Source organism: Phalacrocorax aristotelis, chromosome 30 (genome assembly GCF_949628215.1).
Source record: "Phalacrocorax aristotelis chromosome 30, bGulAri2.1, whole genome shotgun sequence".
Classification (NCBI taxonomy): Eukaryota; Metazoa; Chordata; class Aves; order Suliformes; family Phalacrocoracidae; genus Phalacrocorax; species Phalacrocorax aristotelis.
The window spans coordinates 426,124-440,437 of record NC_134305.1 but is presented as its reverse complement, the minus strand read 5'-3'; the positions used below and the strand labels follow the sequence as shown (position 1 = coordinate 440,437).

The 14,314-nt window shown below is 67.7% G+C and overlaps 2 protein-coding genes across 2 annotated transcripts; both read right to left on the bottom strand.

Moving 5' to 3' along the window:
• Positions 1-53: 53 nt before the first annotated feature.
• On the bottom strand, positions 54-5,300 carry CKM (creatine kinase, M-type). Its single transcript, XM_075076347.1, is given in 9 exon segments — positions 54-301; positions 540-729; positions 1,091-1,214; positions 1,756-1,927; positions 2,460-2,592; positions 2,846-2,964; positions 2,967-2,999; positions 3,808-4,007; positions 5,157-5,300. Coding segments are annotated over 8 exon segments (1,143 nt in total). The 5' UTR covers positions 4,001-4,007; positions 5,157-5,300; the 3' UTR covers positions 54-122.
• A 1,775-nt stretch (positions 5,301-7,075) lies between these two features.
• ERCC2 (ERCC excision repair 2, TFIIH core complex helicase subunit) lies at positions 7,076-14,152 on the bottom strand. Its single transcript, XM_075076335.1, has 23 exons — positions 14,076-14,152; positions 13,474-13,573; positions 13,307-13,384; positions 13,167-13,229; positions 12,969-13,082; positions 12,756-12,872; positions 12,136-12,252; positions 11,917-12,040; positions 11,710-11,806; positions 11,464-11,597; positions 10,930-11,098; positions 10,471-10,589; positions 10,141-10,210; positions 9,939-10,008; positions 9,673-9,774; positions 9,518-9,581; positions 9,115-9,236; positions 8,923-9,015; positions 8,778-8,850; positions 8,601-8,671; positions 7,997-8,140; positions 7,766-7,909; positions 7,076-7,680 (listed from the first exon to the last, which is right to left on the bottom strand). Exons 1-23 carry the CDS (start codon positions 14,078-14,080, stop codon positions 7,588-7,590), a joined length of 2,283 nt encoding a protein of 760 aa, XP_074932436.1. The 5' UTR covers positions 14,081-14,152; the 3' UTR covers positions 7,076-7,587.
• Positions 14,153-14,314: the final 162 nt, after the last annotated feature.

The following is a 14,314-nucleotide window of genomic DNA, read 5'->3' as shown; positions in this document are numbered from 1 at the left end:
GCACCCCAGAGTGGGGGGATCCCGCATGTGTCCCTCCAGCCTGGACGCCTGGGTTCACAGTGGGGGCCAGCAGCGTTTATTGAGGCCGGACTTGGGGGGTGTGCCTGAGGGGGGGGGGTCCCCTATTTTTGGGCGGGGATCATGTCGTCGATGGGCTGGTTCTGCTCCAGTTTCTTCTCCATCTCCACCATCAGCTTCACCCCATCCACCACCATCTGCACCTGCTCCACCTCCGAGAAGCCCAAGCGGTCGGCGTTGGAGATGTCAAAGACAGCGCCCACGGCTGCTGTGTCCACTCCACCTGGGGGTCGGGGGTGGGGGACACAGGGGTGTCAGCACCCCACAGTGCGCACCATGCACCCGTATCTACCTGTGCCCAGTGCCCCAAATTCCACCCCCTCGTGTCATGTACCTGTGTCCCCCTTAGCTCTGCAACCCCCGCCCACCAGTGCGCCATGTTCCCCATCCCCATGTCCCCCCCCCATCCTTGTGTCAACCTGTGCCCCCATCCCCACCCCCCGTCCCGTCCCTGTACCCACCTGTGCCGCGCTTCTGGAGGCGGAGGCGCTTGAGGATCTCCTCGAACTTGGGGTGCTGGCTGAGCTTGGCCAGGCGGACATGGACGCCCCCCCGCAGCCCCGTCCCCAGGTTGGAGGGGCAGGTCAGGATGTAGCCCAGGTGCTCCGTCCACATGAAGGGGTGGCCTGCCTTCTTGAAGATCTCCTCAATCTGGGTGGGGGGGACACAATGGACTGGGTCCCCACCTGCCACTAGTCTGACCCCCAGCCTGGGGGCATCACTGCCACCACCCTCCCAGGACACCCCTGTGGCCCCCAGTGTCCCATGTGCCCAAAGCGTGCCCTCATCCCCGTGTCCCCACCATGGCCCTAATATCCCCCACTGCCCCGGACCCCAATGTCCCCACTGTGCCCATGTCCCCAAGACCTCCATGTCGTCCTGTGTCCCCAAAGCTCCCTGCAGCCCCAGTGCTCCCAAGACCCTCCACGTCCCCAAGACCCTCCATGTCCCCCCCTCAAGAACCTCCATGACATGACTTTGTGTCCCCGTCCCCCCCCAGGCTCTGACCCACCTTCTTGAGGCCAACGCAGAAGCGCCTGAACACCTCCTTCATGTTCCCCCCCTTCTCCATGGAGATGACGCGGAGATGGTCCTCCTCGTTCACCCACACCAGGAAGGTCTTGTTGTCATTGTGCCTGCGGGGGGGGGTGTCGGGGGGGGCAGGGGACACGACACACACACACGACACCCCTCAGTGGTGGCTCAGGGACCTAGGCGTGCAGGCACCCCCAGGTTCATCCAGGTGGTCCCTATGTGCCGCCCCAAGAGGTGGGACACAAATATGTGGGTGACCCTTGCACTTCCCCTAGGTGGGACCCAGGTGTCTGGGTGGTCCCTCACCCCTAGGTGGGACTCCAACACATGGGTGCCCCCAGGAGGGATTGTGATCTTCGGGTGCTCCTTTGCACCCCTCGTAGGCTGGGTCCCCACCACGTGGCTGTCCCCAGCATCCTTCCCCAGGTGGGACCCCACGCTCTGGGTTCCCCTTGCTCCTCTCCCAGCTGGGTTTCCCCAACATGCAGGTGCCCCCAGAGTCCCCCTGGTTGGGACCCTGCTCTTTGGGTGCCCCTTTGCTCTCCTTCCACGAGGGTTCCCCAACACGTGGGTGCCCCCAGCATCCCCCCCCTCCCTGCAGCTGGGACCCTGCTCCCTAGGAGCCCCCCCCGGGTGCCCCACCAGATGCCACGGGCGTCGGGCCAGTCGCGGGCCATGCCCGAGGCCAGCAGCAGGGGCGAGACTGGCTTGTCGAAGAGGAAATGGTCATCGATAAGCTGCTGCTGCTCCTGCTCCGTCATGGCTTTCAGCGGGTAGTACCGGCCCTTGAACTCCCCTTCCAGGCTGTTCAGGGCTGCAGGTGGGGCGGGGTCAGGACATGGACACGCCCACACACCCACAAGCCACGCCCCATCCATCAGACCCCGCCCACTGACCACACCTGCTACCTGCCACATGGCCACAACACTTTGCCACGCCCCCACATGCAGGCCACGCCCTTCACACCTAGACCTCGGCCACGCCCATATGCCACGCCCCATTGCCACCAAAACTCCACACCCACATAGGGGCGTGGCCACAAGTTCATGCCACACCCACATCCACACCCAACAGCCGCACCCAAACCATGCCAGGCTTTGCCACACCCTGACCACACAGGCCACGCCCCCTCCACAACAGACCACACCCAAAGACCACGCCCAAAACCTGCCCCCTCCCAGGCTGAGCCCCACACCCTGCGGCAGGCCACGCCCCCTCCACAACAGACCACTCCCAAAGACCACGCCCAAAACCTGCCCCCTCCCAGGCTGAGCCCCACACCCTGCGGCAGGCCACGCCCCCGGAACAAGCCACACCCCAGGACCACGCCCAAATAGGCCCCTCACCGTTGACGGACAGCTTCTCGATGGCGCGGCGTTCTCCCCGGCTGCAGTGGGGGGGCAGGGAGTAGCCCTTGATGCTGCGCCCCGTGCGCACCCGGCTGCTCAGCACGTACTTGGGGTCCAGGTCGTCTCCCCCCTGCCCCAAAGGTCAGTGGGACCCAGGCGGCCAGCAGCCTGCGCCCCTCACCTCAGAGGGACCCGGGTGGCTGGCAGCCTGCGAAACCCCCCCCCAGTCCCACTCCTACCCACCCTCTTGGCTCAAGAGGAACCCAGGTGTCCTGGCACCCCAATGTCCCCCATCACCCACCACCCCAGGAGGGACCCATGGCCCAGAAGGGACCCAGGTGTTGGGCCAAACCCCACCCTGGGGGGACCCAGGCGTCCTGGACCTTGAGGTTCTCATGGTTGAGGTCGGTGCGGTGCTTGTCGGTGGGTTTGTAGCCACCGTGGCGGTCCTGGATCACTGGGTCGAAGAGTTCCTTGAAGACCTCATAAGACTCCTCGTCCCGGCCACGCAGCCCACCGTCATGATGAAGGGGTGGCCTGGGGGGGTGTCAGGGCCCAGCTGTCATGAGGCATGGCCCTGGAGCAGGGCACGGCACCACACATGGCACTGGGGACAGGGCACTGGCACCCAGTATGGCACTGGGGACGGGGTCTGGCACTGGGAATGGCACTGGGGACAGGACACTGGCAGCCAGTAAGGCACTGGGGACAGGGGTCTGGCACTGGGGACCATGCACTGGGAGTGGCACTGGGGACAGGGCACCGGCACCCAGTAAGGCACTGGGGACAGGGGTCTGGCACTGGGGACAGGGCACCGGCACCCAGTAAGGCACTGGGGACAGGGGTCTGGCACTGGGGACCATGCACTGGGAGTGGCACTGGGGACAGGGCACCGGCACCCAGTAAGGCACTGGGGACAGGGGTCTGGCACTGGGGACCATGCACTGGGAGTGGCACTGGGGACAGGGCACCGGCACCCAGTAAGGCACTGGGGACAGGGGTCTGGCACTGGGGACAGGGCACCGGCACCCAGTAAGGCACTGGGGACAGGGGTCTGGCACTGGGGACCATGCACTGGGAGTGGCACTGGGGACAGGGCACCGGCACCCAGTAAGGCACTGGGGACAGGGGTCTGGCACTGGGGACCACGCACTGGCACCGCACATGGCACAGGGGACAGGGCACCAGCTCCCAGTAAGGCACTGGGGACAGGGGTCTGGCACTGGGGACCACGCACTGGCACTGGACATGGCACTGGGGACAGGGCACTGGGGACTCTATATGGCACTGGACTCCCAGTATGGCACTGGGGACAAGGGTCTGGGGATGCTGTGCCATCACCTACCGGGGTTGTCAACGCCAGTCTGGATGACGTCATCGAGGGTGAAGCCGCTGGGGGTCTCCTTGTCCCGCAGGCGCTGGTAGAGGGCGGGGGTGAGGACCTTGGCCATGTGGTTGTTGTGCTTGGAGAGGTCGGGGAACTCCTCCTCCGCTGAGAACTTCAGCTTGTACTTGTTGTGGGTGTTGCTGAACGGCATGGTGGTGCTGCGGGGAGAGGGGGCTGGCACTGGGGCGGCGCGGTGTAGGGCACGGCACGGCGTAGGTCACAGCACAGGGCACAACATGGCGTGGGGCATGGCATGGCATGGGGCACGGTGTGGGGCACGGCGTAGGTCACAGCACAGGGCACAACATGGCGTGGGGCATGGCATGGCGTGGGGCACGGTGTGGGGCACGGCACGGCGTAGGTCACAGCACAGGGCACAACATGGCGTGGGGCATGGCATGGCATGGGGCACGGCGTGGGGCATGGTGTGGTGTAGGGCACAGCACGGGGCACGGCCTGGCATGGGGCGTGGGGCACCGGAGGGGGCGTGGGTCATGGCAAGGACACCTAGGCATGGGGTACCCCATCGCATGGGGCACGGCAGGGGGCACACCATGGGGCATGGCATGGCTATGGGGACACGGCACAGCCATGGGGACACGGCACAGGGGCCCAGCCCTGCCATGGCAGGGGGCACGTCACGGACACGGGGATATGGGGGCGGGCGGGGGAACAGGACGGGGGGGCACTGGTACCCGGGGCTCTTTACCGAACCTGCCCCCGGGACGAGGGGGGCGTCTTCATAGAGGCGCGGCTATGGTGGGCGTGTCCCGTGGGCGGGGCCGCAGTGGGTGTGGCAGGGCGGTGTCTGGGCGGGGGGTGGGGCCAGCCCAGGCCGGGCCATGTTTGGCCGGGCCGGGGCCGGGGCTATTTATAGCCCAGAGGGACCCGAGGACCCAACCGGAGGCGGGGAGGGGCACCGGGACCGGGACCGACCCCGACCCGCTCCGCAGCCCGGGGGGTCCGGGCGGGGCCCAGTGGTCCCGGGAGGTCCCGGTTGGGGTGGTACTGGTGGGTCCCGATCCCGGTGGCACCGGGACACCTGGTCTAACCCCGTCCCGGTGGTACCGGGTGGGCTCCGGTCCCGGAGGGTCCAGTCGGTCGCAGCTCAGGTGGGACCAGAGGGTCCGCTCCCACTTTGTCCCTGGTGTCACCCGGAGGGTCCAGTCCCTCTACAGGCGGTCCCGGTGGGGCTCCCGGTGGGGTCGGTCCCCGGTGGGGGTCCCGGTGGGGTCGGTCCCCGGGAGGGGTCCCGGTGGGGTCCATCCCGATAGGGTCCCGGGGGATCCCGGCAGGGCCGGGGTTACCTTGAGCAGCGCGGGCGGAGCGGGTCGGGTCGGGCCGGTACCGGCGGAGCAGGCGGCGGGGAGCGGGGCCGGCACCGGCTTTTATTCCTCCCCCGGCCCCGCCCGGCTCCGGGGGCACCGGGGGGGGCTCCGAACCGGGCGGGGGCCGGGCCCTGCCGGAGCCGCCCCCGGGGACGGGGAGACCCTCCGGCCCCCCCGGAGCTGCCCCCTCGGTGTCGGGTGTCCGGCGGGCGCCCGGCCCGCACCTGCCGCCCCCGCGGCCGCAGCGGAGGGTGCGCTGCTGCCGGCACCCCCCGGTACACCGGCGGCCCCCGGTACACCAGCACCCCTTACCCCCGGCACCGGGCACCCCCGGTTTGCATTGCAGGGTGCACCGGGCACCCCCGTCCCTGCATGGCTCCACGCAGGGCCCCTTCACCCCCCTCACATGCCCGTAACGCCCCCGTTACACAGTGCATGTTGCACGTTGCACTGCATGCAGTGTGCTGCACTTCCCACGCCGCAACCTGTGCACGCGTGCGGCATGTTGCACGCCCGCTGCACGCTGCATGTTGCAGCTTACATGTTGCACGTCGCTGCACATTGCACGCTGCAGGCTGCACGGTGCGCCGCATGCACGCGCATGCATGCGCACGCGCGCGTGCAGCGTGTTGCACGCTGTACGTTGCACGCTTATGCGTTGCTGCATGCTTCACCTTGCACGCTGCCCGTTGCGCGCTGCACCCAGAGGGTCGCAGAGCAGCATGCTGCACCCTGCGCCCACCCTTGGGACCACCCAGCGCCCCCACGGGCTGCAGTGGGTGCTGCGGGTGCTGCGGGTGCTGCGGCGGGCACACGGCCTTGGCTGACCTTGACCTGCAGCACCCACCGTGGCTCCAGTTAATCTCCCGCTGGTTGCCCGGCCAGGGCCTGGCTGCAACTGGGAGCACTGGAAGCAACTGGGAGGTGGGTAGAGCCAGGCGGGGGCACTGCAGAGGGATGGGGGACAGGAGCAGTGAGGAGCGCCCATCCTGGGGTGGGGGCACCCTGCACCCACCGTCCCCAAATCACTGCTCGGACCCGGCCGGGGAGGTGCTGGGGTGGGGGGCATCCACTCTGTGACCCTGCCCCAACTCCAAGGTGGCCTGGCTGTCCCCAGCCCCCTCCCGTCGTGGGGGTCAAGGTGGGGAGCACCCGGGGGGGTGACCCCGGGCGGATCCGCTGGATCAGGGCAATTCAAGCCGGGCCCCCCCTATCCCGACACCCGGTATTTTTAGGCCGGATCTGGTTACAGGGCCAGATCCAGTGTCAGCACTGGGGGACCCCAGCAGGGGGTACAGGACGGGCGGCAGGGATGCCGGGGTGGTGCCCATGGGTGGGGCGGGGGCTGCCACTGGAGACCTTCACACACATCCCGCCCCCCAACCACCACCAGCACCTGTGGGGAAACTGAGGCACATGTGGGGGGGCGGGGGGGGGGCTCTCCTGTGGGTCCAGGGTGCTCTGAGCCCTCCAGGGTGGTGGCGGTGGGTGGAATGTGGGGTGCAGGCCCCACTGCATCCCAACATTGGCACCCTGGGAGGCATGGAGGGGCCTGGGGCCCCACCTATAGCTCTAGGGGCAGCCCATGCCTTTGGGGTGCTCTAGAGTCTGGGTGACCCTGGGGATGGGTGCTGGGGGACGTGGGTGACCCCAAATACGTGGGCACTGGAGAGGGGGTGACCTTGGCCATGGGGTGTCCCCCAGCCCTGGGGATGGCCAGAGGGTTCCCTGAGACATGGGTGCCCCATTACTGGGGACCTGGGGGGGGCCATGTCACTGCTCCTGCCCCCCCTTTCCCTACCTCTGTGACTCTGGCCCCCCCAGGCAGGGGGTCCCCGGGGCAGGGTACTGTGGGGGTCCCCAGGCGCAGCAGCAGCAAATAAGGGGGTGTAGCAATCTAGGAGTGGCCGAGCCAGGGGGTGTCCTGCTTTATTGGGGGGGTCGTACAAAAAAAAAAGGTGAATCACAGTGTCCCTGCACGGCTGGGGGTCGGGGGCAGCACCCAGTGGGGCCCCACAGGGTGTGGGCGCTGGTGGGGGATCCAGGTCCTGCTCCGAGTGAGTTGGGGGGATCCACGTCTTGCTCGAGCACGTCAGGGGGGATTGGGTCCTGCTCCAAGCACATTAGGGGGATCTAGTTCCTGCCCCAAGAATGGGGGGGGCTCCAGGTGCCACCCTGAGCACGGTGTGGGGGTTCTAGATCCCACCTTGAGCACACAGAGGGCTCCAGGTCCCGCTCCAAGCGTGCTGGGGGGGCTCCAGGTCCCACCCCAAGCACACGGAGGGATCCAGGTCCCACCTTGAGCACACGGGGGGGTGGCTCTGGGTCCTGCTCCAAGCACACTGGGGGGCTGGGGGTGCCACCCCAAGCACACGTTGGGGTCACCCCGTGCCTGCCCCCCCCGGCTGGCTCACACCTGCTGAGCGATCTGCTCGATCCGCTGCAGAACCTCCTCCGACTGCAGCTGCTCCAGCGTCAGCAGGGACAGCCCCAGCTGGTCCTCCTGCGCCAGGAGGGGGTGAGCCAGGGGTCCCGCCCCTGCCCAGCCCCCCCAGTGCTAGGGGGGGTCCTAGGGGGGGCCCCTTTACCTGGTGGAAGGGCTGAGCCATCTGGCGCAGGAAGAACTTGGCCACCTGCACCGCCTCGTCCACCGTCAGGTTGAGGTTGGCGTCGGTGATGTGCTCCTGGATCCACCGCGGCAGCTTCCCCCGCTTGTCCGCCCGGGCGAAGCGCTGCGGGGTGGGGAGACAGGGAATGGAAGCGGGAGGGTGCCCCACAGCACCCCCAAAACCCATCCCCCCCCCCATCCCAGTACCCACCTTGTCAGCGAAGACCATGAGGCCGTAGTCGGTTTTGCCGCGCAGGGCCCGGCCGACGCACTGGGCGGCGTGGCGCATGGCGTCGAAGGTGAGGAAATCGTTCTCCCGGATCTGGAACTGGTCCCGGAGGTACTCCAGCCGGGCCTGGGGGGGGCACACGGACATGCTGGGTGCCCGACGGGTGTCCTGTCCTGGCTGTGGGGTACCCTGCTGGTCCCCAGGGAGCTCCAGTGCAGCCCTGGGGTGTCGCACTGTAGCCGTGGGGTGCTACGTGGCCCCAGGGTGCTCAGCAGTACCCCATGGGTGCTCCACTGTGTCCCCAGGGTGCTTGGCTGTGCTCCACAAGTGCCCACTGTACCCCACAGACCCCCACTGTGTCCCCAGGGCACTTGGCTGTGCTCCACAGGTGCCCACTGTACCCCACGGACGACCCCCACTGTGTCCCCAGGGCACCTGGCCGTGCCCCACTATAGTCTTGGGGCACCTTGTTGTGTCCCCAAAGTGCCCGCGGTGTCACCGGGGAGCCTGGCTGTGCCATGGGGTGCCTGCCTCTGCCCGCTGGGCGTCCCGCTGTCCCCATGGGTGCCCCAGGGTCCCTGCTCACCTTCAGGATGCGGCTCTGGGTGTAGACGTAGGGCACCCCGAACATGACGACGGCTCTGCCGTAGTGGTGCACTGGGTGGGTGGGTGGGGGGATGTGAAACGGGGGGGGCTCAGGGTGCTTCAGCACCCGCCACCACCTCCCCCTGCCACTGTGGCTCCACGCTGGGCTGGCTCTCACCGAAATCAATGCCCTCCGACACTTTGCCACGGGCCACGGAGAGCAGGATGGCACCCCGGCCGTTCTCACAGGCCTGCGAACAGCCGCCGTGTCACCAGGAGGGGTGGCACCCACAGCGGTGACACCCCGGGGCACTGCCACCCACCTCCTGGTACTTCTCCAGGGCCATGCTGGTCTCGGCCCCGTCCTGCGTCTCAATGAAGATGAGCTTGTTCCGCTGGATGTTCTCCAGGATGCCCTGCCATGGGGTGGGGCTGGGGGTCAGGGAACCTGAGGGGACACCACGGGGACACCGCAGGGGACCGGGGGGTGCCCTGGGAGGCAGGCAGGGACGCACCTGCTCATACCAGGAGGCCACGATGTTCTCCATGTACTGATAGCTGGTGAAGAAGGCAACGATGCCGTCGGGGACCACGGCCGACAGCTCCAGCAGCAGGTTCCCGTAGTTGCGGATGACGGCTGGGTTGGGGGGTGTCACCGTGGGGTGTCCCTGGACCCTCAAAGTCCCCTCTGGACCCCGAATCTCCCTGTATTCCCTGGCTTGACACCCCCTGGCCCCATTTCTGCCTTGCCCTGGGTTCCCCTACGCCAGTCCTAGTCTGAAGACTGGTCCCTCCAGCCCTATGACCCCACCCCAGCCCCCTCCCCAAGCCCCATAACCCCATCCCTGGGTCCCCCCCAGGCCTATATCCCCCTCTCCCCATCCCTGTCCCCCCATGCCCCATAACCCCATCCCCTACCGATGTCCTCGCGTGTCTCAAACTTGGAGCTGATAGCCACCTGGTCATTGCCACGACCCACAATCTGCGAGGGACAGGGATGCTGGTGACACGGGGGTTCCCAACTCCCCGCCGCCCTGATCCAATGCTGGGCCCCCCCAGCGCTCCCCACTCACCATGGGGCACAGGCAGGTCCGGGCCAGTGTCATGGTGAAGGTCGCCATGGTGACGGGGCGGAAATCCAGGATTTTGGGGTAAATGTCCAGCGGGGAGAGAGTCTGGCAGGGGACAGAAGGGACGCGGGGATGGAGTGAACCCAATGGGCCCTGGAGGGGATGTGGTGGGGGGACACTGGGGGACATGGGGAGGGGGGGACTCTAGGGACACGGGGCATCCAGGGGACATGGGGAACACAGGGGCATGGGGGGACACGGGGACTCACCCCCGACGTGATGATGACTGACTGGAAGCGCTCAAAGACGGGTTTGATGGCGATGGAGGCGTCCATGCAGCTGCGGGGGACGTACACACACCCGGGGTGACACCGCCATTGCCCCCCCCATCACCCCAGCATCCCTGTCCGCCCCCCCAGTGTCCCTGTCCCCCCTGCTGATATGCCCCCATGTCCCCCCCCGTCCCAACACCTGAAGTGGAGGATGGGGTTGGAGATGGTGGGGGTCCTGTCATCAAAGGGCTCGATGATGATGGTGAAACCTGGGTGGGGGGATATGGGGGACACCCTCAGTGCTAGCCGGGGCTGGGGGAAGCACCCAGCACCCCTCCAAGCAGGACACAGGGTGCCCTCCCACCCAAGGGTGCTCATCCACCCACCCCAATGGGGTTTACGGACCATCTCACCACCCATGGGTGCCAATCCCCACACCGGGGGGGCTCACAGACCCTCCCCCGCCAAGGGGGTGCTCGGGGATGGCCCGCCCCCGCCTCGCCCCAGGGGACCCGGGCGTCCGGCTGACCCTTGGCGTAGGTGCTGACAAGGGTGGCGAAGTTGGCGACGAGGGTGATGGCGGAGAAGTCAGCCATGTCCACTATCTCCAGCGTCCGCAGCAGCGAGCGCAGCCGCTCCGCGCAGAACCTGGGGGGAGCATCACCCACGGCGGGGGGACACATGTCATCCTCGGGGGGCACACGTCACCCTGGATGGGGGATGTGCCATCCCAGGGGAGTTGTGTCACCCCGAGGAGGGGAAATGCCACCTTTGGAGGGGGCACGGTCACCCCAGGGAGGGGAGACGCCAGCCTGGGTGGGGGGAGAGGACCCTGGGGAGGGGACACAGCGTGCTGGGAGGGGGGAAGCAACCCCCTGGGGGTGTCACAGGCCACCTGGGGTGGGGATGTGGCACCCCAAGGGCCACGTCTCCTTGGGGGTGGACTCCTCCTGGGGGCACAACGATGACGACCCCCCCCCAGACTCACCTCAGGGGCTTGCGCTCGATGCAGACCTTCTCATAGAGGTCCTTTAGGAAGGCGGGGGGGCTCTCCTGCACCACCCGCGGCCCCCGCACCCGCGCCCGCAGGTAGGCCACGAACCGCTTCAGGAACCCCACGAAATGCTCGGCCGTCCGGATGCTGCCAGGAACCGCCTCTGCAGTGGGGGGGACACACCGGGGTGGGGCGCAGATGGGACGCCCACCCACCCAAGAAGAGGGTCAGGGACACCAGGGTGCCTGCACTCGGCCGGAGGGGAGGTTGGGGGGTACTACAGCCTGGTGTGGGGCTGGGGGCACCGCAAAGGGATGCCAAGGGCTGGGGGGAGGGCTCCACAGCCAGGAGGGTACTGGGGACCGTCGTGCTCAGCCGGAGCAGAGATCAGGGAGCACTGGAGGCCGGTGTGGGACTGGGGGCTCCCCAAAAGGGGTCTCAGAGAACCCTGTGCTCATCCAGCATGGAAAGGGGCCGGGGGGGGGGGGGCTGGGGGGCACCCCAAAAGAGGGACGCCCCCGCACGCACCCTGCAAGATCTCGTCTGGCAGGACGGGATTAGCGAGGTAGAGGTCGGTCTCCCGCGCCGTGCTGGCCTCCCGCAGCCCCTCCACCAGGCGCCGGTACTCCTCCGCCAGCCGCCGCGCGTCCGTCTCCTTGATCCTGCGGCAGAGTGGGGGGGCGCGGCGCGGGGCGCGGGAAGGGGGAAGGTGACACGACGATGGGGACAATGGGGGGATGCGGGGTGGGGGAGGGGACGGACACACGTGCTCACTTTTGGATGGTGGCCTGGAGCGTGGCCACGTTGGCCTGGCAGCGGTCCAGTGTCCGGCGTGTGATGTTCACCCCCATGGAGTCGATGCAGACGTTGTCTGAGGGGATGGGGGGTGACGGTGTCACCCCCCCCCCCCCGCCCCGGGTAACTCAGGGGACAGTGGGTGACACCCAAAGGTGGGCTCGGGGTTGGGAGGGGGGCACTGACCAATGTTGTGGGCCTCGTCGAAGACCACGACTGACTTCTTGGCCAGCTCCTTGGAGACCAGGTCGGCGATTTTGGGATCCAGCAGGTAGTGGTAGCTGTAGACGACGATGTTGGCGTGGAGGATCTGCCCGGGGTGGGGGGATGGGGACATCTCAGGGACATCTAGGGACAGATGAGCCTCCCCGGAGCTGATCCTGGCCCCCTGTGTCCCCCTCATACCGAGTAGCGGGCGAGGAAATAGGGGCACCAGCCCTTCTGGCGGCCGTGGGCCTTCAGGTCGTCCAGGTTGTAGATGCCGTAGGGGATGGGCACCTCACGCCCATGGGTGTCGAACTCCTGGGGGGTCCAAGGGGGGCTGGAGGTCACTGGGGAGACCCCAGGGGGTGGGGGGGCAATTGGGAGTGGGGGGAGACGCCCTGAGGTGGAGGGTGCTGGGCGGGGCAGGGGATTGGGGATGGGGAGATGGGTGTGGGGCAGAGGTAGGTTGTGGCTGGGGGGCACCCTAGGCGGTGGATGGGGGGGACCCCAGGGGGCTGGGGATCCAGTTAGGGAATGGGGGGCACCCAAGGGTGCTGGGGAGAAGGACAGGGAGTGGGGGGGACCCCAGGGGGCTGGGGATCCAGTTAGGGAATGGGGGGCACCCAAGGGTGCTGGGGAGAAGGACAGGGAGTGGGGGGGACCCCAGGGAGCTGGGGATCCAGTTAGGGAATGGGGGGCACTGGGGGCTACCCAGCTGCCATTGAGGCCCCCTGAGCAGGGGAAGGTGGGACACCCTTGGGTGCCTGTTGGGGCAGGGGGACCCCGGGGTGCCTGTCAGGGGATCGGGGGGGATCCGTCACCTCGAAGAAGCGGCAGGTGGGCAGGGATCCGTCGCGCTGGTGCTGCGCCCGCACGTAGGAGGCCGTCAGGCTCAGGCACCGGCTGTCCACCTCCTTCCCGAAGCGCAGCGAGGACACCTGCACCCCCGTGGTCACCCTGCTGTCACCGTGTCCCCCAGGATCACTCCCCCTCCCCCCCCGCCCCCAGTGGATCCCACCCGGTCCCCTGCTCACCTCGGGGTGGATGCAGAGGTTCTTCCTGGAGCTCAGCGCCAGCCCCAGGAACGGCACCTTCTCCCCCAGCTCCTTCTCGTAGAAATCCATCAGCTTCCGCAGCTCCTCAATCACCTGCGGCAGTGACACTCAGATAGATCCCTCGGGATCCCCTCTGGGATCTGTCCCCACCACCTCTCCCCCAGCTCCTCATCCCACCTTCTCGATCTCCGGCACTGTGCGAGAGCAGTAGATGAGTTTGGTGACATCCAGCGGCCGGGCCTGGGGAGAGAGGCGATGCTAGGATCTGCAGGGCTGGGATCTGCTGGGATCCGCTGGGACTGAGCACCAGCACTCACCCGCTGATAGGCAACGATGAGCGACAGCAGCGACACTGTCTTCCCAGTCCCAGAGGGCATCTCCAGCACGCCGTGGCCCTGACGAGAGCAGCAGTGTCACCCCAGTGGGGGCATCCCCAGGTGTGGGTGGATCCCAGCCCGCTGGAGACCACCAGATCCCACTGTACCTTGGCATCCAAGGTCCTCTTGAGCTCCAGCATGTAGGAGAACTGCTCAGGGTAGATGTAGTCATAGGGGAAGTAGACCAGGAGGCCATCGATGTTCAGCCTGTGGAGGGGCCAGACAGAGCATTCCTGCAAGTGATCCCGCCAGATCCCACCCCAGCAGGGAGCTCGGTGCCCGGCTGATCCCACTTCGCTCTGGGATTGGGGTGCCCCAGCCCACCCGTGCCGTCCCCCCTCTTGGCAGGGCTGTGACGGCAGCTGGGATCTGGTGTGTGATGGGCAGCGGGATCTGGTGTGTGTGGGTCACGGTACTGAGGTGGCTCCGGCCGGTATCAGCTCTCCACCATTGACCTGGCAGGGACCCACTCCATAGCCAAGACTGCTAGGGATCGCCAGGGACCCCAGCCCTCCCGTGGGCCCGGTACCCCCGGGATCCACCGGGATCATGTACTTCCCGTGGGCCTGGCACGCCCGAGATCCACTGGGATCTCGGCCCTCCCGTGGGCTCAGCACCCCCCAGGATCCATCGGGATCTCGGTGCCCCCGCGGCTGCCCCCCGCCCCTCCCGGGGTTCCCCCGGGATCCCCCCGCCCCTCTCCGCTCACTTCATGGCTCCCGCCGCTGCCACAACGCCGCCGGCTCCGACGCGGCCCCACCCCTCTAGTCCCCGCTTCGGTCCGTTCCGCCCTCCTATTGGGCGGCCAACCCCCACCGCCCCGCCTCCCGCTTCCGATTGGCCAGGCGCGCTGCCCATCACGCCATCGGGGCGTGGCCGTGCCGGCAGAGGGCGGGTATAGCTGTGTAGCGGGGAAGCAATCGACCGCCGAGAGCCAAGGGCGGCGAG

What these genes read in the sequence shown, in the direction of transcription:
- ERCC2 (XM_075076335.1), bottom strand. An exon ending in TCATCGTTGCCTATCAGCGG is followed by an intron (nt 13,230 to 13,306) that starts GTGAGTGCTGGT and finishes CTCTCTCCCCAG; the next exon opens with GCCCGGCCGCTGGATGTCAC. An exon ending in AACCCCATCCTCCACTTCAG is followed by an intron (nt 10,009 to 10,140) that starts GTGTTGGGACGG and finishes CGTCCCCCGCAG; the next exon opens with CTGCATGGACGCCTCCATCG.